This window comes from Peromyscus maniculatus, chromosome 12 (genome assembly GCF_049852395.1).
Source record: "Peromyscus maniculatus bairdii isolate BWxNUB_F1_BW_parent chromosome 12, HU_Pman_BW_mat_3.1, whole genome shotgun sequence".
In the NCBI taxonomy this organism is placed as follows: domain Eukaryota; kingdom Metazoa; phylum Chordata; class Mammalia; order Rodentia; family Cricetidae; genus Peromyscus; species Peromyscus maniculatus.
Genome location: NC_134863.1, coordinates 5,632,144 through 5,655,142, shown reverse-complemented (window position 1 = coordinate 5,655,142; position 22,999 = coordinate 5,632,144). Strand labels below are relative to the sequence as shown.

The following is a 22,999-nucleotide window of genomic DNA, read 5'->3' as shown; positions in this document are numbered from 1 at the left end:
GTGGTCCTGGGCTGCCACTCTATTATCTGAGCCATATTCTCAGGTCACCGATTTTTATACTTCTGAACAGTTTTTTAAAAACTACTTAGTGTTTAAGGCTGGGTGTGGTGATGTACCCATTTAAGTATAGCCCTTGGGAGGCAGAGGAAGGTGGTTCTCTGCAAGTTCCAGGCCAACCATGGCCACCTAGTGATACCCTAACTCAAAAAAATAAAAAAGGCCAGAGAGATGGCTCAGTGATTAAGAGTACTTGTTGCTCTTGCAGAGGACCTAGGTTTGATCTCAGCACCCATATGGTGACTCACAAGCGTCTGTAACTTCTGGGTCCTCACAGGTACATATTCATACTCATAAAATAAATATTTAAATTTTTAGTATTTGTTTGTTCTCTGTGTAGTTTTGGAGCCTGTCCTGGAACTTGCTCTGTCGACTAGGCTGGCCTTGAACTCAGAGATCCTTCTGCTTCTGCCTCCCGATTAAAGGCAAGCGCCGCCACCACCCAGCTTAGTCTGATTGTAATTTGTTATGCCAGATTCAGTTGACAGGGAAACAGGGAAGTGGATCTGGGGGAGAGGGAAGGTGGGGTGGGATGGGGAGGAGTGGAGAGGAAACTGGTGGGGATGTAACGTATGAGAGAAGAATTTAAAAAAGAAAAAACCCAAAAAAAAAAAAAAAGAAAAAACCCAATGCTGACCTTTGGCCTGTTGTTGGTTATTTGTACACTGTGTGAATATGTATTGCTGTGACTGGTGTAATAAAAAGCTGGATGGCCAGTAGCTAGGCAGGAGGTATAGACTTCCGGGCAGAGAGAAAACTCTGGGAAGGAGAAAGGCAGAGTTGCCAGCCAGATTTGGAGAAAGGATGGGCAGTATTGAGATGAGGTAATACAATGTGACAGAACATACATTAACATAAATGGGTGAATTTAAGTTATAAGTGCTAGTTGAGAACAAGCCTAAGCTAAGACCAAGCTTTCATAATTAGTAATAAGTGTCATCATTTGTGAGCTAGCCGTCCCAACGAGAAAGTACTGCTATTGGCCTCCATACACATGTACACACCTATACCACACCCAAACACACAAACAAATTTAAAAATTCTTAAAAAATAAACTTAAAAAATATGACTGAAAATCTTTTTTTTTCAGTGCTATTGAAAAAAAGAGGGTTTTATTCACATATGGAAATAGCATACAAAACCCCATTAATATGCATAATTAATGTTAATAAAAAAACCCCACACAATGGAGTACTACTCAGCAGACAAAAACAATGAAAGCATGAAATTTGCAGGCAAATGGATGGAACTAGAAAAAATCATTCTGAGTGAGGTAACCCAAACCCAGAAAGACAGTTATGGTATGTACTCACTCATTGGTGGACTCTAGATATAAAATAAAGAACAATCAGACCACAACCCATAGAACCATAGAGGCTATATATATAGCATGGAGGTCCCTAGGACGACTGTGGCATATAATAAATTTCAGTTTTACTCAAAAAAAAAAAAAAAAAAAAAAACCAAAGACCAAAACAAAAGGAACAAGCCAACAGTAGTGACACACACATTTAATTCCTGCCTTTGGAAGGCAGAGACAGGTAGATTTCTGAGTTCAAGGCCAGCCTGGTCTACAGAGGAGTTCCAGGACAACCAGGGCTATACAAAGAGACCTTGTCTCGGAAAAAAAATTATAAGACTAGGCACAAACCCTCATCAAGGTTTGACAAGGCAACCCCATAGGAAGGAAAGGGTCCCAAGTGCAGGCAAAAGAGTCAAAGGTATCCCCCACTCACTGTTAGGAGTCTCACGAGTACTAAATTTTACAGCGTAATATATATGCAGAGGACATAGTTCAGTCTCTGAACCCTGCTTAGCTGACTCTGTGGCCCCTGAGACACCTGTTCTCATGGTGTCCTCCACTCCTCTGCCTTCTTTCCAGGGATCTCCTGGCTCTGCCTAGTGTTTGGCTGTAGGTCTCTGTATCTGCTTCAGTGGCTGGATGAAGTCTCTGATGACAGTTGGGCTAGGCACTGATTTATGTGTGTAGCAGAGTATCACTAGGAATCATTTCATTGATTTTATTTATTTATTTTTTTCCAGTTGTGTGTGGTTCTATCCTGGGTCTCTGTGCTATCCAGCCTAGCCATCCAGACAGTGTCAGGTGTGGGCTCCCTCTCATGACATGGGCCTCCAGTTGGGCCAATCATTGGTTGGCCATTCCCACAAGTTCTGAATCACCATTACCTCAGCACATCTTGCAGGCAAGACAAATTGTAGGTCAAATAGCCATTTCCTTGATGGCTAAGGATGTTGAATGTTTCTTTAAGTGTTTCTCAGAAATTTGAGATTCCTCTGTTGAGAATTCTCTGTTTAGATCTGTACCCCATTTTAAAATTAGATTTTTGGTTTGTTGATGTCTACTTTCTTGAGTTCTTTATATATTTTAGGCATTAGCCCTCTGTTGGATGTGGAGTTGGGGGACATCTCTTTCCATTCTGTAGGCTGACATTTTGTCCTATTGATGGTGTCCTTTGCCTTAAAGAATTTTTTTCAGTTTCATGAGGTTCCATTTATTGAGTGTTGTTCTTAGTGCCTGTGCTATCAGTGTTCTGTTCAGAAAGTTGTCTCCTGTGCCAATGCGTTGAAGACTATTGCCCACTTTCTCTTCTATCAGGTTCAGTGTATCAGGTTTTATGTTGAGGTCTTTGATCCACTTGTTCTTGAGTTTTGTGCATGGCAATAGATATGGATCTATTTGCATTTTTCTACATGCTGATGTCCAGTTAGACAGCACCATTTGTGGAAGATACTTTCTTTTTTCCATTGTGTATTTCTGGCTTCTTTGTCAAAAATCAGCTGTCCCTAGGTGTGTGGATTTAAGTCTGAGTCTTTGATTTGATTCCATTGATCAGCCTGTTTGTTTTTATGCCAATACCATGCATTTTTTTTTTATTACTATAGCTCTGTAGTATAGCTTGAAATTAGGGATGGTGATAGCTCTAGAAGTTCTTTTATTATACAGTATTATTTTAGCTATCCTGAGTTTTTTTTTTTCCATATGAAGTTGAGTATTGTCTTTTCAAGGTCTGTGAAGAATTTTGTTGAAATTTTGATGTGGATTGTGTTGAACCTGTAGATTGCTTTTGGTAAGATTGCCATTTTCACTATACTAATCCTACCAATCCATGAGCATGGGAGATCTTTCCATCTTCTGATATATCCTCCAGTTTCTTTCTTCAAAGACTTGAAGTTCTTGTCTTTCATTTGCTTGACTAGAGTTACCTCAAGATATTTTATATTATTTGTGGCTATTGTGAAGGGTGTTCTTTCCCTGATTTCTTTCTCAGCGTGTTTGTCATTTGTATATAGGAGGGATACTGATGTTTTGGGTTTTTTGTTTGTGTTTATTTTTAATTGATCTTGTATCCAGCCATTTTACTGAAGTGTTTATCAGATATAGGAGTTCTCTGGTAGAATTTTTAGGGTCAGCTTATGTATACTATCATATCACCTGCAAATCCCGATACTTTGACTTCTTCCTTCCCAATTTGTATCCCCTTGATCTCCTTCAGTTGCCTTATTGCTCTAGCTAGAATTTCATTTACTATATTGAATAGATAGGGAAAGAGTGGACAGCCTTGTCTTATTCCTGATTTTAGTGGAATTGCTTTGAGTCTCCATTTAATTTGATGTTGGCTATTGACTTGCTGTAAATTGCCTTTATTATGTTTAGGAGTGTTCCTGTATCCCTGATCTCTTCAAGACTTATCATGAAGGGATGTTGGATTTTGTCAGGCTTTTTCAGCATCTAATGAGATAGATGATAATGTGTTGGGTTTTTTTTTTTTCTTTCAGTTTGTTTATTTAGTGTATTATATTGACAGATTTTCATGTGTTGAACCATCCCTGCATCTCTGGGATGAAGCCTACTTGATCATGGTGGATGATCTTGTTAATGTATTCTTGGATTTGGTTTGTGAATATTTTATTGAGTATTTTTGCATCAATGTTCATAAAGAAAATTGGTCTGTAATTCTCTTTCTTTGTTGAATCATGTAGTTTGGGTATCAGGGTGATTGTGGCCTCATGAAATGATTTCGGCAATGTTCCTTCTGTTTCTATTTCATGCAGTAATTTGAGGAGTATTGGCGTTAGCTCTTCTTTGAAAGTCTGATAAGATTCTGGGCTAAAATCATCTGGCCCTGGGCTTTTTGGGGGGTAGGGGGCGTTTGGGTGACTTTTAATGACTGCTTCTATTTCCAAAGTTAAATCAAGATCAGATAAACAATTTGAATAGACCTATAACCCCTAAGGAAATAGAATTACAGACCAATTTTCCTCATGAACATAGATGCAAAAATATTCAGTTGAGTCCATTGCTATTGAGATATCAATGACCAATGACTATTAGTTACTGTTATTTTGTTGTTGTTGATGGTGGTGGTAGAGTGTGTACGAGTGCGCACATGCATCCCTTTTGGTTTTGCTGGTGTGAGATTGTCTAGCTCTCGCTCTTATATTCAGCCCATTTCTATTAATCTTTAACTTGCCACGTGGCTTGTGGCTTACCAGTACTTTACATCTTCCTTGTTCTGGCGGCGGCAGCTCCAGGCAGTCTCCCTTTCCTTCCTCCTTCCTCAATTCTCCTCTCTCCTTGTCCCGCCTATACCTCCTGCCTGGTGACTGGCTAATCAGTGCTTTATTTATATAGAGCGATATCCACAACATCCGTGGGTTGGAGTTTTCCTTTTAGTACTTTCTGTAGGGCCAGATATTTGGATAGATGTTATTTAAATTTGACTTTAGAGTCTACATTGCATCTGTCCAGGCCCTTCTAGCTTTCGAGTCTCCATTGAGAAGTCGGGTGTAATTCTAATAGGTCTGCCTGTATGTCACTTGGCCCTTTTCCCTTGCAGCTTTTAATATTCTTTCTTTGTTTTGTGTGTTTAGTGTTTTGATTACTATGTGTCATGGGGATTTTCCTTTCTGGTCCAATCTATTTGGTGTTGTATATGCTTCTTGTATCTTTATAGCCACCTCCTTTTTTAAGTCAGGAAAATTTTCTTCTACGATTTTGTTAAAAATATGTTCTGAGCAAGGGTGGTCGTAGCACACACCTTTAATCCCAGCACTTGGGAGGCAGAGACAGACAGATCTCTGAGTTGGAGGCCAGCCTGGGCTACAGAGCGAGTTCCAGTACAGCCAGGGCTGTTACACAGAAAAACTGTGTTGAAAAAAAAATTGGGGGCCTTTGAGCTGGTTACTTTTCCTTCTTCTATTCCTTTTATTCTTAGATTTGGTCTTTTCACAGTGTACCGTATTTCCTGGATGTTTTGCATCAGGAATTTTTTACATTTAACATTTCTTTGGCCAATGTATCTATCTCTTCTATTGTATCTTCAACGCCTGAGATTCTGTTCTTTCCTGTCTTGTGTTCTGTTGATGATGCTTGCATCTGTAGTTCCTGTTTGCTTAACCAGATTTTCCATTTCCAGAATTCCTTCAGTTTGTATTTTCTTCCTTGCTTCTATTTCTAGTTTCAGGACTTGAACAGTTTTATTTGTTTTCTTCAACTGTTTGTTTTTTTTCTTGGCTTTTAAAAGGGATTTATTTCCTCTTTAAGGACCTCTCTCATCTTCATAAAGTTGGTTTTAAAGTTGTTTCCTTGTGCTTCAGCTGTGTGGGAATATTCAGGACTTGCTATAGTAGGCTAGCTGGGCTCTGGTGGTGCCATATTGCCCTGGCTGTTGATTGGGTTCTTACACTGGCATCTAGGCATCTGAGTTTGGGGTGATTATAGGTCTGGGTGCTGATTTCTGAGTATGTCTTTGTTGATGGGTGTTCAGTTCCTTGGTTTCTGTTTCCTCTCAGGTCTTCTGGCCGAAGTGGCCTGTGATTAATTAGAGGGTCTCCACCTAAGTTGGGGACTGGACTTATGGTGGCAGGAGTGGCCTTTGAACTAGCAGGGGATTCTCAGCAGGCTGGGATATGGTGACAGGGAGGGGGTGGCGATTGGGCATATACCAGACAGGCAGTGACAAGGACGGGAAGTTTGGGGTAGGGTGGGCAGGAACTGAGAGTGTTGGCAGTCTGTGGGCAGGGGTGGAGGATGAGGGGCTTTACATGGAGTTAGGGCTTTCAGCATGGCCTCTGGTGGAACAAGGGGTTTCCGCTGGAGTTGTGGGCTGGAATATGTTCAGGGTGTTTTTCTTGACTGCTTTCAACTTTATTTTTTGGAGGCAAGGTCTCTCACTGAGCTTGGAGCCCATAGTTTGGGTAGACTGACTGTCCTCCAAGCTTTGGGGATCACCTGTGTCTGCCTCCCCTCTCCTAACGCCAGTACACACAACACTTAGCTTTTTATATGGGTGCTGAGGACCCAATCCAGTTCCTCATGCCTGCATAGTAGTAAGTATCCTTAGTCAATTGAGCTATCTCCTCAGCCTTTTTATTTGTGTATTTAGAGACATTGCCTAACTTGTAGCCCAGGCTGGCCTTCAACTGTTCAGTCTCCTGTCTCAGCCTCCTGAGCACGGGCATCACAGATGTGTACCACCATATCTGACCCTTTCTCCATTTTTAAACTATAGATTACTTCTAGTAAGTACTTCACCATTGCAAATAAGTCTATAGTTAATGACTTTGTGCAGACAATGTCAGGGCTCACGCCCCGGGACAAATGGCTGAGGTGCCTATTTAACTTGTCAAAGTGGACCTGGCTGCCAGGTTCTCCCAGCATCCCCTAGTCCCTACTTGTAAAGGTATGGCAGGCATACCCAGCCCTCTACCCTAAACTCTCCAGCCCATGGGCTGGGCTGCCCTTCCGTATATAATCCAGTGACCCCTTTTGTCTACCCTTTACCCTTCTGGCTTCTTGGTCTGTCTTTCCCTTCCCTCCCTCCTCACATGGCCCAGCCATTCTGGTCATGTCCACTCTGGACTCTCCCAGATGTCCCTGCCTCTGGCTATGCTCTCCCTTTTATCTACAGTAAACCTTCTCCTCTACCATACCTAGGAGCAGTCACGTCCTTCCTTTTTCTTTTCTTTTTTTTTTTTTTTTTTTTTTTTGGTTTTTTTGTTTGTTTGTTTGTTTGTTTGTTTTTCGAGACAGGGTTTCTCTGTCTAGCTTTGTTCCTTTCTTGGATCTTACTTGGTAGCCCAGGCTGGCCTCGAACTCACAGAGATCCTCCTAGCTCTGCCTCCCGAGTGCTGGGATTAAAGACGTGCGTCACTACCGCCCTTTTTTTTTTTTTCTTTTTCATTCACACAGTATTGTGTCTTTCTTGTTTTTTGAATTGCTTTGAGATAATTTTTCAGGAACAAGATTCTAAGACCATACCTGCCTAAAACATATGTATACATTCTGCTAAAGAATCTGTAAGTGAAAACAAATGGTAGCATTTAATTTGCTTTTTTTTTAACTAAAGTTTTAGCCTTTTAAAAAATTTGCTTTCATGTCCTGCTGCTTCCAGTCAAAGACACCATTTTGTGTTGTTACAGGAGAGACATCCTCTTTGATTACGAGCAGTATGAATATTATGGGACATCGGTAAGTATGAATAGATCTGATGCACTATTAAGTTCTGACTCTAGGGGTCAGTGTCCTAGGCTGTAAGAGAGCAAAGGTTTGACAGCCAGAAAAACCTGGCTTGCGTCAGAGTTGCATCTCCCCAGCATTTGCCCTTGGGTGGTGGTACTGCCTCTCTGAGCTGTCCGCTCCTGTTCCTCTGGAAGCTGACTAGAATGGATGCTTCCCAGTGCAATTTGGTGGTTTGCCTTATCATTTTTTTATTTATTTTTTACTTTATGGTGGTACAAAAGTGATATATAATCAGTAAAAATCAAATTTTTTGAGACAAGGCCCTCTTATACAGCCCTGGTTAGCCCTGAGCTCCTGGCTTCAAATGATCCTCCTGCCTCCACCTGAGTAGCTGGGAGTATAGTTATACACTACTATACCTACCAAGATTAAAGACCATAATGAGACTCTTTCTGCTTCCTGGAAGCCTTGACATAAGCTGTTCTGCTTTGCCATGCCCTTCCCACTGTGGTGACTGAAACTGCAATCCAAAATACATCTTTCCCCTTTGTAAATAATAATAATAATATGCCTCTTTTTCTCTTCAGATTTTGTAGTGCTAGGGGCCAAACCTAGCACTCAAACGTGCTAGGAAAGTGTTCGCCAATGAGCCACCCCTCAACACTTGCTAATTATTTTTAATTCTAGAATCAAGCAAAACTTTATTTCATAAAGTAAAGCCAGACATGGTGGTGCACATCTTTAATCCCAGCACTTGGGAGGCAGAGGCAGGTGGATCTCTGAGTTTGAGGCCAGCCTGGTCTACAAAGCGAGTTCCTGGATAGCCACGGCTGCACAGAGAAACCCTGTCTCGGAGAGAGAGAGAGAGAGTGTTCTCCATGCTTCACATTCTGAATTTTGAACTTTTCTAGGCTACTCTCTGATTGTGCCTCACAGCCAAGGGTCCAGGGCAACCAAACATGCTCTGCAGGGTGGCACAACTCAGCTAAAATGCTGGGCAAGCTATTGAATGCTGCTTATTTTGTCTTGTTTTCGCCAGGTTGGGTGTGCCCATTATAAGTTGAGGGCCTCTCCACTCCTTCCAGAGGCAGCTGTTAGGGTAGTCTGCCCTCATGCCGGGTATGCTGGCAGCTATTCTTGTTCATCATCAGAAATACAAAGTAACGGAGCTAGGGAGATGGCTCAACAGTTAAGAAAGCAAATAAATACTCTTAGAGAGGACCCAGGTTTGGTCCCCAGCACTTTCATGGCAGCTCACAGCTGTCCATGAGTCCAGGTCCAAAGTATCTGCCCCTTCCTCTGTGGGTACCAGGCACACATGTGCACAGACAAAACTCTCACACATAAAATAAATCAAATCATTAAGAATACATATTAAATTGGGCATGGTGGCTGTTTTAGTTAGGGTTACTATTGCTAAGATGAAACCCCGTGACCAAAGAAACTTGGGGAGGAAAGGGTTTGTTTCATTACATTCCCTCACTTCATCACTGAAGGAAGTCAGGGCAAGATCTCAGAACAGGGAGGAACTTGGAAGCTGGAGCTGTTGCAGAGGTCATGGAGGAGTGCTGCTCACTGGCTTGTTCCTCATGATTTGCTCAACTCAGACCAGGGATGGCCCCACCCACAATGGTCTGGGCTCTCCCCTATCATCCTGAATTAAGAAAGTGCCCTACAGGCTTGTGGACCTTATGGATGCATTTTCTCAACTGAGGCTTCCCTCCTTTCAGGACTTCAGTTTATGCAACGCTAACATCAAACTAGCTAGCACAGTGGCACACCTTTAATCCCAGCACTTGGGAGGCGGAAGCAGGCAGATCTCTGAGTTCAAGGCCTGACTGCCATCCAGAGCTATATGAGACTCTTATCTCAAAATAAATAAGTAAATACATCTGTATTAATCTCTGTGCAAGATTAAAGTGTAGAATTACAGTGGCACATCTGATTTTTAAATAGAATTTAGTGTAGAAAGCCTGTTGCTAGGCTGTTAGTGTTGGCCAGAGTTTTGGGCCTTCACTAGCTCCAGAAGATACATGGTTCTTAACATATGTTAATTTGATTTGGGATTTTTTTTGTTTACTTTATGATAGTGCAAAAGTGATATATGCTCAGTACAAATCAAAATTGTTTTCACTGAAAACACTGTATTCAGTCTTCAGATTGGCTCTTAGACCTTGGACTCTTGATACTGTATTTCCCATGTTTCATTTGTAGTCAAGTTTTGCCTCCTCTGGCTTTCTGCTCAGCTCTTGCCGTACATAGGGAGGGGATTGATGTTCTCAGAAATGATACCTGACTTTTTCCAGATACATGGACAATTCCCTTAAAATTTGCTCCCTGGAGGAAGCCACCATCTCACCTTAAGTGTGCTGGTCAGGCATCCGTTACCTTCACAGTCTCACCACTCAGGTTGTTACCTCTTCTGTCCCTGAAAGACCTTCAGGGGGAGTCCAGAAGCCCCTCCCACTTTAATATCCCGGCGACCTGGGGATGAATCTGAGGCTGCCTCCAAGCAGGAAGAATGCAAATGCATAGTAGACAGTCAGACAGCAGGGCCTCCTGACATAGGTTCTCAGTGTCACCTTGAGCATCACCTGTAAGATGTACAGAGGTCTCTGCACGGTGCTATGCCTGGGCTTCCCTCTGGGTGGCACTTTCTTCCAGTCTTCATTTGCTACATGATTAAAAACACAGATATAAGTGACTTTAGATAGCAGAGACTAATGTTTGAGTCGGTGGAATTACTCTGTCATCCTTCCTTCACTCTGATGGGACATTTTTCTTACGTGCTGGAAAGAGGCCTGAATACCCTGATTTGTGGGCCTTGGCTGGGCTCCTTATCTTAGAGCTGTCCCCACTGTATTGCCCCTTCTGTGAACTCAGTGGCTTTTGGCTTCAGGCTTTTCTGCTTTCTTGCAGTCAGCCATGGTGATGTTTGACCTGGCATGGATGATGTCCAAGGACCTGAATGACATGCTGTGGTATGTAGCACACACACATTCCTGTACACCCTGCAGCATCCATATTGGGAGGCCTGCCACCAGCCAACATCAGTGTCACATGACGGCCCCTTGCTTCCCCCAGGAATGTTAGGCACGGCCCCTCCCAGGATGATTTCTAACCCCAGTCTTCCAGGGGTTAAATGTGAGGCTAGGGGACTCATACGACCTTATAGAGGTCAGTGGGGCTCCAGTGCAGCTCCTGTCTCCACCCTAATGCTTAGCCTTATGCCCTGTAAGTACACTAATTTGAGGTTTGAGTGAGATAGCCCTTACTAGGCATCCTTGCAGCCCTGGCACTGGTACAATCCAATGCAGAATTGTCCCTGCCTATAATTTCTCTGTGCAGACTGCCACCAGGGCCTTGAACACACAGACCAGTGGGCCTGCCAGTCACTGCCGACTTGGTTGATCTAGAAATAAAATCTGGTCTTTATAAGTGAGAAGCAGTCTGACCTGGCTCCACTTCCTCGGCCCCTTGTTTGTGGTACTTGTTTTCTTTGCACTGTCTACCAAGGCTCCTCAGCTCCCATCACCACAGTGATGGTTACCTTTGTCTGCATAGAGTCAGGACAGGTTAGGACTTTGCAGGGTCACCTCTAGCCCAAGGGTGTTCCGCCATCCTCCAGGTGTGAGGGTGCTAGTCTGTTGGCCTACTCCATTCTCAGTCTCATTCTTGCACTGTGTGCCATTACTTGGCCACTTGCCCACCAGCTGCCCCAGCCAGCTTGTGTGCTGAGTACTGACTTGGAGTCTATCATGAAAGATCCTACAGTCAGGTGAGGCAGGACTCCTGTACCAGTGATGGGTACCTGCTGGCTACATTGCTTTGTATTCAAGCCAAATTAGTTTCCTACTAGAGCCAGCAGCAACCAGTTTTGACAGGAACTAGGGAGGGCTGGGCCTGGGTGTGTCAGTGTACCTGTCTTAAGAGTACTTCTTCTACTGGGTGGGTGGCCTAATGCCTTCCTGTCTGACTTGTGATGGGTCCTTTAGGTCACTGGTTTACACTGGTGGCATCTGTCTGACCCATGTATAGTTTATGTCTACCCAAGCTTGGCCCTAGAACTGGAAGCCCAACCTTGTGTTTCTTCTACTATCTTAACAAAAACCTTGCCTTAGGTGTCCCATTTTTTAAGATGAGAGGTGCAGTTTGAAAATGTCAATATTTCAAAATCACAGTAGAAAAGAAGCCCTAAGATGATTATTTACAAATCCTGGGACGGACACAGTGAGTTGGGAGGCCATGCTAGCATTACAGTCCTGGGAATGTGGAGCCTGGGCTGTCCATCATGTCAGCTGGCTCCATGAGACACAGCCTACCACGTCCAGGCAACTTGTAGCTGACTCCATCATCTTCTGCTTTCCTTTCAGGTGGGCCATTGTTGGACTGACGGACCAGTGGGTGCATGACAAGATCACTCAGTAAGGGAGATGCCCTCAGTTTGGGGGACAGCTCTGTGCTGTGTGCATGTGGCAGTCCCTGAGTTTGCCACAAGGAGATAGGAGGCAGTGTCATTAAAAACCCTATGGAGAAGGGGGGGCTCCTCTCCTTGCCTGGGCTCTTGGGCTCAGTACCAGATCTCTGACTTTGCTTGTGGCCTAGCTTGGCCTCTTTATCACCCTGAGAAGTCCACTGGGTGGAGCCAACGGTGGGAAGAAGGGCTTGGTTTGACTTCTTCATTCTGTGGCCTAGAGGCAGGCACTAAATGTAGCCCATGCATGTTAGAGGTAGGGGGAGACATTGGATGCATGTAGGAAGTGAACGTGAAGGTCTGGGGTCCTGCCAGGGAGTACGGCTTTGATCTCAAAAGGGAAGCAGGGGACTCTAAGGAGGGCTGGTATAAAGTGGAGTCTGGTCCTCTGTGGGTGTGGCAGGCTTCCCTTCTGGTGGACTCTGAACTGGGGAAAGTAGTGTCTCACTCGCTCCCTTAAGCAATTCAGCCTCTAGATATCAAGCGGGACACGTAAGAGAATTAGCAGGTCGGGCCTGGGGTTCTAACCTCTTCAGGAGACCCCCACGAGTGTCCCTGAGCATTGCCTTTAACTGTTCACCTCCTTCCTTGTGCAGTTTGCAAAATCCCCGCTGTGTACTGGGCCTTCTGGGTGGCCCAGGAAGTTGAAAGAATCCAAGCTTTATCAGCGTTCTGTTGCTTGGGTTCCCCTTTGAGCCGGCTTCGGCCTTGCGATGCCTCAGTCCTTCCCTGTTAAGGATGGTGTGGGGATGTTGGAAAGATGGTTCACTTGCTGCTCTTATAGAGGACTTGAGTTCAGTGCTCAGTGCAGCACCCACGTTGAGAGGCTTACAGCCTCCTATAACTCCAGCTCCAGGGGTTCTGATGCCTTCTGACCTTGTTTAAAAAAGGATGGCGTAGGGCAAGCATGTGAGTGAAATAGAATCTAGAAACGGTGGTGTATGCAGCATTAGGAACTTCTGCTCTTAGCCTCAGATGAGACCCTCTGGTCACCAGCGTGGCCCATCCCAGTGGGGTCTGCCTACCCCGTCTGCATTTGCTGGCGATATATGTGCTAGTCTAGTTTCTGTGTGGATGATTGTTATGGGGTCTAATTGATTGTATGGCTGGACACCTAGCCAGCCCCCTCCATGCTGCTCACAAAAGGTGTCTCAATACCTAAAGATGGGATGTAGCCTGGCCAGAGGCCACCCTGCCCTGCTCTCTGTTGTCAATCCCTGGCTGGCTAGTTCATACCTAAACAAGCTTCCTCAGTTCTCATTCAGGAACAAATATGCTTGGTGGAGAGTTCCCTGAGTTGGGGAAGGAGCTGGTCCAGCCTGCCATGCTTTCTTCTAGAATGAAGTATGTGACTGATGTTGGCATCCTGCAGCGTCACGTGTCCCGGCATAACCACCGAAATGAGGCGGAAGAGAACATGCTCTCTGTAGACTGCACCCGGATCTCTTTTGAGTATGAGTATCTTTGCAGCTTAGTGCCTTGGGGTTTAGGCAGGTGCTCTCTGCTCCATCGCTGTGGTGATGGAGCTGCCTCTGTCCTCCTACGGGCAGTGTGTTCGTGGTGTATTTGCTGGTCACAGACCGTGTCTGGGTCATGTGGGAGGTCATGCTGAGAGCTGACGCAAAGTGGACAGCAGTCCCTGGGCCCCAGGAGTTGGGAAGGAGGGGCACTGACGAGGACAAGAAACACCAGGTAGCCAGTGGAGCAGTGGTAAGGCGCCAGCAAGACTGCGGTTAACCTGATCCCTGTAGAGGAGAGGCCTCTGGTGGGGACCAGGTGTACTCGACTGTAAGTGGTGAAGGGCAAGTTCAAGAACGATGGAAGAAGGGCTTTAAGATTAGGGAGGGTAAGGGCAGGCAGTGGTGGTGCACGCCTTTAATCCCAGCAGTCAGGAGGCAGAGCCAGGTGGATCTCTGTGAGTTCAAGGCCAGCCTGGTCTACAGAGCGAGACCCAGGACAGGCACCAAAACTATACAGAGAAACCTGTCTCGAAAAACAAAAAACAAACAAACAAAAAAAAGGGTTAGGCTGGGCCAGGCAGACCAGGGGCAACAGACTAAATAGTAACCTGAGCTGCTTACTCTGCTTCTCATGGTATATGGGGCTCTGACCATAGTGGCTGACTGTCGAGCTCTGCATCTTGGTCTGTCACAGAGAAAAAAAACGGTTCAATTTCAGATGCTCCCTGCGTGAGTCAGAGAGCTCTGGGGTCTGCTGCCCCCAAGCTGCCCCCAACATAGATATGCAGATAGGCCCCAACAAAAGGGTCCCACCAACCCGGCTGTCCATTAAGAATTCTGGGTGGGTCCATACCAACCCAAGGAGAAGCCACTGATAGCTCCGTGCAGGTAGTGGGCAATGGACACTGCATGTGCTCCTTGACCTTGGACCCAGCCTCCGCCTGGCACTGTATCAGCACTGGTCCCTCCATGAAAGCCTGTACAACACCAGCTACACTGCAGCCAGGTTCAAGCTCTGGTCCGTACACGGGCAGAAGCGACTCCAGGAATTCCTTGCAGACATGGGGTGAGTGACTGCCCTGGCCTGTGGCCTCCTACCCTGTCCCCACCCTGTTGTGACTTACTTGGACATAAAGTACAGTTCCTCCTCCATGTCCTAGCTAGGGTCTGAATGCACTTGTCAGGACATCCCCGTGGGCACGCACAGTGGCCCCAGGGCAAGCCTGTCTCCCTGCTGTCGGTATCTGAGGTCTCACTCACGCAGCTTGCTCCCTCCAGGCTTCCCCTGAAGCAAGTGAAACAGAAGTTTCAGTCCATGGACGTCTCCTTGAAGGAGAATTTGCGGGAAATGATTGAAGAATCTGCAAATAAATTTGGGTAAGTGCTTATCTGGATTACTCCCCCTAAAGACAGAGCTTCTGCTTTAACCATACTGATGCCAAAGTAAGAACTAACCCCAAGGATGTACAAACTATTATAACTGACTCAAATTTGACTGTTTCTGAAATCCTGAGTTCTCCTTGGATTAAAATGCACCCTCCTGCTCTGAAAAGAATGCATACTGTGGAGCTGGAGAGGTGGCTCAGTGGTTAGAGCACTGGCTGCTCTTCAGAGGACCCAGGATCAATTCCTAGCACAGCACCTACATGGCAGCTCACAACTGTAACTCCAGCTGCAGGGGATCCTCTATCCTCTTCTGGCTCTTTGGGCATATGTACACATAGACACACATTCACATAGTAAGTTTACAAAAATGATTTAAAAAAAATAAACTAAAATGCACTTTCTCAAACTGCCCATAATGTTTAAAGCTTTTCTTTTTTTCTTTCTTCCTTCCTTCCTTTTTCTCTTTTTTTCCTTCCTCCCTCCCTCCCTCCCTCCCTCCCTCCCTCCCTCCCTCCCTCCCTTCCTTCCTTTCTTTCTTTCTTTTTCTTTCCACATAGTCCTATATATCTTAGAACTTAGAACTCATTTGTAGACTAGGCTGAACTTGAACTCACAGAGATCTACCTGTCTCTGCCTCTTGAGTGCTAAGATTAGTGTGCACCACCACACCTGGCATGTTTAGTGTCTTTAAATACTGGTACTGTGATGTAGACAGACATACTGGAATCAGAAATAAGGCACCAGGACCAGGTACAGATATGGTGTGTCCTACCAGGTCTTCAGGCACCACTGAGGCCCTGTTCCCCGGGTGCTCCTGCCTAGCCAGCTAATATTAGGGCATAGACGAGAATCCTGCCCATACCTCAGGCCTGATGGGTATGCACTGCTCATCCCTAGGCCAGCCAAGCAACTGAGGTCAGGGCTGCAGGGCCTGGGTGCTTTAGTCTGCCTCATCCTCCAAGCACTGGTCACACAGCGTTCTTGGGGACCTGTGAGGAACTTTAGGGTGTCTGTTAGTCTAGTCTGGGCATAAGAGCTTTCTCACAAGTCGAGAGTGACAGCCACATTGCTTCCTCCCTTGACAGGATGAAGGACATGCGTGTGCAGACTTTCAGCATTCATTTTGGGTTCAAGCATAAATTCCTGGCCAGCGATGTGGTCTTTGCCACCATGTCTCTGATGGAGAGTCCCGAGAAGGATGGCTCAGGGACAGACCACTTCATCCAGGCTCTCGATAGCCTCTCCAGGTACCGGGTGTGATCCAGGCAGCCACCCCTGCGTGGCCTCAGTTTCACACTGCACAGGGAGACCAATCACAAGGACGCCCTGGGCGTGAGAACGGCTGTTCCATAGCAGCTACAGAGAGTTAGCTGTTGCTAAGCTGCTGGCCCTGCCCCAGTGTTCCCTTCTTCTTGAAATAAGTGGGGCCTCTGTAGCTCAGGCTGGCCTCACACTTAATGCTTAGCCCAGGCTGCCCTCAAATTCATGATCCTTTTGCCCTAGCCTCCCAAGTGCTGGGATTGGTGATGTGCACACCATCCCCAGCATCCTTGAGTCCTTTCCATTCCCTTTGTGATTGTCTTCTTTTTCTTCTGCCTTCTGACTCTGCTAAGACATTGTTATTCATTCTTGTTTTTCTTCTAATTCTTCATTTTTCAATTCTTTTATTTCTAATTCTCCTTTTGTATTTTAATGTATCATGAAGTAGGACATTCCAGTATTGGAGTTGTGACTTTCTGGAACACTAGTATGTCAAAGGTGATGTCACTCTGCTTCTCATTTTGTTATTTATTTTTGTTTGCTTGCTTGCCTGTTTGTTTTGAGAATCTCACTGTGTAGCCCAGGTTGGCCTGGAACTAGCTATGTAGGCCAGACTGGCCTCAAAGTCTCAGATACTCACTTGTTTCAGCCTCCCAAGTTCTGGGATTAAAAGTGTACTGCCCTGTTCAGCTTGATGTTTGTCTGTTTTTATTTTTTATTTATTTATTTATTTATTTATTTATTTATTTACTTATTTTTGGTTTTTCAAGACAGGGTTTCTCTGTGTAGCTTTGGGCCTTTCCTGGAACTGACTTGGTAGCCCAGGCTGGCCTCGAACTCACAGAGATCCGCCTGGCTCTGCCTCCCAAGTGCTGGGATTAAAGGCGTGCGCCACCACCGCCCACTGTTTGTCTGTTTTTAATAATGACTTCATGGGGTCTGGACCATAATACTCTAGTCATATACATATTTGAATTTAATTCTATAGGTTTTTACAAAAAGGCTTGTTCAGGTTGCTTTTCTAATTTAATAGAACTGCTGTTTAATGTAGGACCTTGCCTTCTGGGTTTCCCCAGTTCTTCTCCCCTACCCCCCTTCTCTAAATAAATAATTTTATTAAGATATAGTCTTTGTGCTGTCAGACATTTTCTCATTTAAAATATATGATGCAACCATTAGTAATGGTGTCTACCTATAATCCCGGTACTCAGAAGGTGGAGGCAGGAGCCTCAAAAGTTGAAAAATAGCCAGTTTGGGCAATATCGTGATATCTTATCCTAAAAAAGCAAAACACATATACAGCACACCCCAAAGAAAAGCATGTACAGCACTGTGCAGTTTTCAAGCTTCTTCTTGCCCCAGAAGAAGCTCTGCACCCCTTAGCCATCACCGCCCAGCCCTCCTATCCCTGAACAACTGCTCTGCAGATTGTAGGAACTATGTGCAGTGTGTGGGTTTTGCATCTGGCTTCTTTCACTTCGTGTAGTTATTATGCTTTAGCGATAAGCACTTTTCTTCATTGTAAATCGTATTCCACTGGATGAATATACCACATTTCATGTACCATTTCACTAACAAATGGACATGGGTTTTCCTACCTTCTGACGATCTTCCATAATCATGTAGAAGTTTGAACTGCCAGGCTATCTTCCATAGCAGCTGCTCAAGTTCCCACCAGCAGTGTATGAGGGATGCTGTTTTTCCCTGTCTTTACCAACATTTGTAGTCGTGTTTGAAGTATGAAGTGGTAGTTTGTGCTTTTGGTTTGTATCTCACTGAGGTAATGATGTAGAGCATTCTTCCCTGTGCTGATGGGCCATTTGTGCAGCTTGTTTGAAGCGCTGTCTCTTCAGATCTCCTGTTTGTAAGTTAGGTGCTGATTTTAATGGATCCAAAGCATCTCATTTCCCTTCTTGTGCTTTGGGTCATTCTTAAGAGACCGTTGCTGAATCCAAATCACAATTTTATACAGTTTTTCTGCTAAGTACATTATAGTTTTAGCTCTTACACTGGGTGTATAACTCTTCAGAGTTTAGTTTTTGTAGTTAGTACAAGAACACATACAGCAACTTATTCTTTTTAAAACTTTATTCCTACATTTATTTATTGTGTGTGCACATGGGTGCCACAGTATGTGTGCCTGAGGTCAGAGGGCAGCTTGCAGGATTTGGTTCTTTCCTTCTATCATATGGGTTCCAGGATTGAACTCAGGTCATCAGGCTTTTCTCACTAAGCCATCTCACTGACTTTCAACTTTATTTTATTGTATTTTCTTAATGTGGATACCTACTTTTCCTGGGGCTATTTGTTTTTTTAAAAACAAACAAAAAAAAAACCAAACTTTTTTTTCTGCCATTGAATTATTTTAACACTTGTGTTAAGTAAGAATCAGTTGGCCATAAGCATTAAGACGTATTTTAGACTGTTGGTTCTCCTACATCCATCTAAATCTTAACCTTATGCAGCACCACATTGTTTTGATTACTGTAGCTTTGTAGTAAGTTTGAAACTAGAAAACATGACTCTTCCAATTTTTTTTTTTTAAGGATTATTTTTGCTGTTCTAGGTAACTTGAACTTAATCTTGGGATTAGCAGCTCAACAGTCCCTGAAGAATTTTTCCATTGCTATTTTCCATTCCTGCTTTCAATCTGTAGATCAGTCAGTTTGTGGAGCATATGAATCCCAGGCCTTGAACTTGATGATGTGTGTCCAAGGATGACCTTGAATTTCTAGTCCATCTGACTCTGCCTCCCAAGCACTTGGGTTACAGGCATGCACGTGGCTGAATGTTGCCTGAGTAACAGAGTATAAACTTGACACTGACTTTGTTAAAAATTTATAAAATATCATTGTGTGTATGCAAGCACACACATGCATGATGGGGTGGAGACGTGTGTGGAGATTAGAAGACAACTTTGTGGGGTCTGTTCTCATCCTCCGGTTCTGGGGATCAAGTTCAGGTTGCCAGGTTGGTGCAGCAAGCACCTTTGCCTCCTGAGTCATCTCACCAGCCCCTTCTTTGTTAATTCCGACATAAATATTTGGATTTTTCTCAATCTCATTTTTTATTTTCTCATTGCTGCTACATAGAGATACAAGCAGTTTTTGTGTTTTTATCATGTACCCTGTTGTTTTATCTCTTAGGGAGTCCGCCACCCAGCTCCTAAATAAATACACATGGAGGCTTATTGTTAATTATAAATGCCTGCCCTCAGCTTGGCTTGTTTCTTGCTAGCTTTCCTTAACTTAAATTATCCCATCTACTTTTTGTCTCTGGGCTTTTCCCTTTTTCTTACTTCTGTAATCTTATTCCATGGCTTGCTGTGTAGCTGGGTGGCTGGCCCCTGGAGTCCTCCTCCTTCTCTGGCTACTTCTTCTTTCACCCCAGATTTCTCCTCTATTATCCTCCCTGCCTGCCAGCCCCGCCTATTTCTCTCTCCTGCCTCGCTATTGGCTGTTCATTTCTTTATTAGACCATCAGGTGTTTTAGACAGGCGAAGTAGCAGCTTCACAGAGTTAAACAAATGCAGCATAAACAAAAGTAACACACCCTAATATTCTACAACGCCTGTGCCTGCAGCCTTGTTGAACTCATTGGTCTGACATTTTTTGTGGCTTCTCTTAAGCTTTGGATGGGAAGGATCACGTGGTCTGCAAACGGCACTGGCTGTGCTTCCTTTGTTGTCTGGATTTCTCATGATGAGTTTCCTTGCTTGATTGTGCAGGTCAGTCCTCCAAGACCACAGTGAGATCCCAGGGTGTGCTGTCTGTCTGTCTGTGCCTTTCCTCTTGTTTTTCATACTGGGGTTACACCTAGGGGCTTGCACACGCTAAGCGTGTGCTTCCTGAGCACACTCTCAGCCCCACTCTTATTTTCTTACTGACCTCTCCTGCTCTCTTGTCCCACTGTGAGCAGGTTCTTCTCTGTAAGGACGATGTAGACAGAGCTCTGGGTAGACTCTTGGAGCTACACTGCTCCAGCTCTCGGTCTTTATCAGGTTCTCTTATGTGCTGTTGAATGGGACAAAAACTCCCCTCACATGTGCCATTGGCAGAACTCCTCTCATAAATGTTTTGGTACCTAACATCCAGTTGCCTGGAGTTTTCATTGCTTGACTCCAAGCACCCACAGTGATGGTGGCTGTGTGACAGATTGATGTCACTTTTCTTATATCTTGGGGTCCCTTCTTCTTTTGTTTTCTTGAAAGGTTAGAACCTTAATGTCTGCTTTGAGTTGCTCTATTTCGTTGTTTGGTTTGGTATATTTTCTCTAGTTTTTAAAATTTTTATTTTATCATGTATGAATGCTTTGCTGCGTATCTGTATGAGCACTACATGCATGCCTGGTGCCTTTGAAGGTCAGAAGAGAGTGTAAGATTCCCTAGAACTGACTTATGCACAGCTGTGAGCCACCATGTAGATTCTAGGAGTCAAACTCAGGTTCTCTGCAAGAGCAGACAGTACTCATAACCAATGAGCCAATTCTCCAGCTCCCGTTTGAAGATTTAATTGCTTCCTTTCTTCAGGTCCATTTCCTGTCTGTGACACACACACACACACACACACACACACACACACACACACACACACACACTTCTCCACCCTGGATTTTGAGACAGACTGAACCTGGAGCTCACCAGTTCAGCCAGCTGGCCACACAAGCCCCAGGGACCCATTGCCTCTGCCTCCTCAGTGCTAGAGTCATAGGCACGTGCCCACTGTAGTTGCCTTTCCACAAGGGTGCTGGGGACGCAGTTCAAGTGGTAAGCACTTCCAACTGAGCCCCGTGAGTCATCTCACAGTCCCTCTTTCCAGGAGAACCTGCACCGTCATCCTGCCCTGGCTCGGACCTGCAGCTGCGAGGCCGGCTGCCTGTGTCACCACACTAGTGTGTTCCTACAGCACAGTTCTCAGACCACCTCAGAGAAGGAGTGGGTGTCGTAGGCACCCTGCATCCCCTCTGTCACAGCGCCCTTTCCACCCTCAAATGAGCTTGGGTTTCATTGAAGGTAGTTTCCTGTGTTTCATTTTTCTGTATGTATCTCTGGCTGCTCTCAAGTTTACAATCCTCCTGCCTCAGCCTCCCAAGTGCCGAGGCTGCTGTATGGGTCATCAACACCCGTTTTGATTGCTGTTTCGTTACAACGCCCAACTCTGCCCCACTAACAGATGCTTGCAGGATCTGTTCTAGCTTGTCTCCCCCACTGTACCCCGTCTGCAGACAAGTCGCTGCAGTTCCGCAGCTGCTTCTGACTGTTCTTTACCCTCCAGCATCAGAGCTTCTTAGTCGTGTTTCTGTCTTCCCGGGACGTCCTGCTTTATGCTTTTGCTTTGTGTTCCCATGATTTGTTTCACTGTGGATTTTGAGGTAGCTTTTCCTAGCTTTGTCCTCTGGCATTTGACTAAATATTTTATTTCTTTCCAAAGTGTTCGCTTCTGCCAACACTGTCTGGTCTCTGACCTTTTTTCATGGTGTCCTGTTCTTGTTAAGAAGTGTTATGGTCACCCGGACCTCTCGGGACAATGGAGTCATTTTACCTGTCATCTGTTCTCTAACGTCTGCTTCCTTCGGGAGCACTTTCTAAGTGTTTCTCAGATGTCTGGTATGTTTTGTATTTAGGAAGGAAGCTGTGGAATCTTGGCTGAGCCCTGGGTGTTCGGGCACAACTTGTTGGGCATAGAGGCTTTGCTTGAAGGCCAGCCCTGCTTTCCCAAAGGGCTCATTTAAAATCTTCAGAAGGGAATATTCTCTTTGGGGAAAGAAGAAGAGTCCACCTGTTGGTGGGTGTGGGGAATCTTGATGCTTCCTCTTGGCGTGACTAAGCCTACTCTAGGAGAGCCCTCCAGATACCTTCCTGAGTCCTCCTTATGGGATCTCTACATTCCCACGCTGCTTCGTCGCCCAGGCTGGCCTCAGAGTCACAGTTTTCCTGAATGCTGGAGTTACAAGTGTGTACCAGCACGCCCATTAGTCTTCCTTCTTTTGATCCCGAGTCTCGAATCTCTTACTCCATCACTGTTTATAATCTTGTTGTTCCTACCTCTCATGTGAAGGGGAACTCAAGAGGGAGAGAAGATAATTTTTATTTTCAAGACAGGGTTTCTCTGTATAGCTTTGGCTGTCCTGGAACTCAACTCTGTATGTAGACCAGGCTGGTCTCGAACTCAGAGATTCTCCTGCCTCTCCCTCTGAGTACTGGGATTAAAGGCCTGTGCAACCAGCACCTGGCTGAGGAGATAAATTCTTATCCCCAACCCCGTCCTGAACCAGGAATCAGGCTCTTTATTCATGACTTGGCATTTCAGCAGTAGCACTCAACAAGCAGCGTGTAAGGCCACTATCTGCCCTGTTTCAGGAGTAACCTGGACAAGCTGTACCTCGGTCTGGAGCTTGCCAAGAAGCACCTCCAAGCCACCCAGCAGACCATCGCCAGCTGCCTCTGCACCAACCTCGTCACCTCCCAGGGCCCTTTTCTCTACTGCTCCCTCATGGAGGTTAGGCTTCCCTACCCACGCAGTGCCAGGCCTCACCCCACCCTCGTGAATTCCTCTGACCGTCTCTTCCCTTCCAGGGCACTCCAGATGTTGCACTGTTCTCCAAGCCAGCATCCTTGAGTCTGCTCAGCAGACATCTGCTCAAGTCCTTTGTGTATTCGGTGAGGAGTTGGATGGAGTGGGGAGGAGGTGGCAATGGCGTGGGTCCAAGAGGGCAGATATATGTGCCAAGTAGTGTTAGATGATGGCCCGGGCTTACCTGCTGTTCACCAGTCGCAGAGACTGGACATACTCTTTATTTTAACCATATTTTAACTCAGCTAACCTCTAGGAACCTTCCAGTTTCCTACAAGCTCTGATATTCTCACTCACTATTCATGTC

The 22,999-nt window shown here is 45.2% G+C and overlaps 1 protein-coding gene across 1 annotated transcript in view; it reads left to right on the top strand.

Annotated features, from left to right (window-relative positions):
- Positions 1–22,999, top strand: part of Cdc45 (cell division cycle 45) — a 35,164-nt gene that overhangs the window by 6,521 nt on the left and 5,644 nt on the right. Inside the window, exons 7-15 of the mRNA XM_006994456.4 lie at positions 7,501–7,549; positions 10,460–10,521; positions 11,914–11,964; positions 13,353–13,472; positions 14,409–14,540; positions 14,753–14,851; positions 15,946–16,107; positions 22,479–22,617; positions 22,695–22,778. Coding sequence (XP_006994518.1) covers positions 7,501–7,549; positions 10,460–10,521; positions 11,914–11,964; positions 13,353–13,472; positions 14,409–14,540; positions 14,753–14,851; positions 15,946–16,107; positions 22,479–22,617; positions 22,695–22,778 — 898 coding nt within the window. The remainder of the gene's footprint in view (positions 1–7,500; positions 7,550–10,459; positions 10,522–11,913; positions 11,965–13,352; positions 13,473–14,408; positions 14,541–14,752; positions 14,852–15,945; positions 16,108–22,478; positions 22,618–22,694; positions 22,779–22,999) is intronic.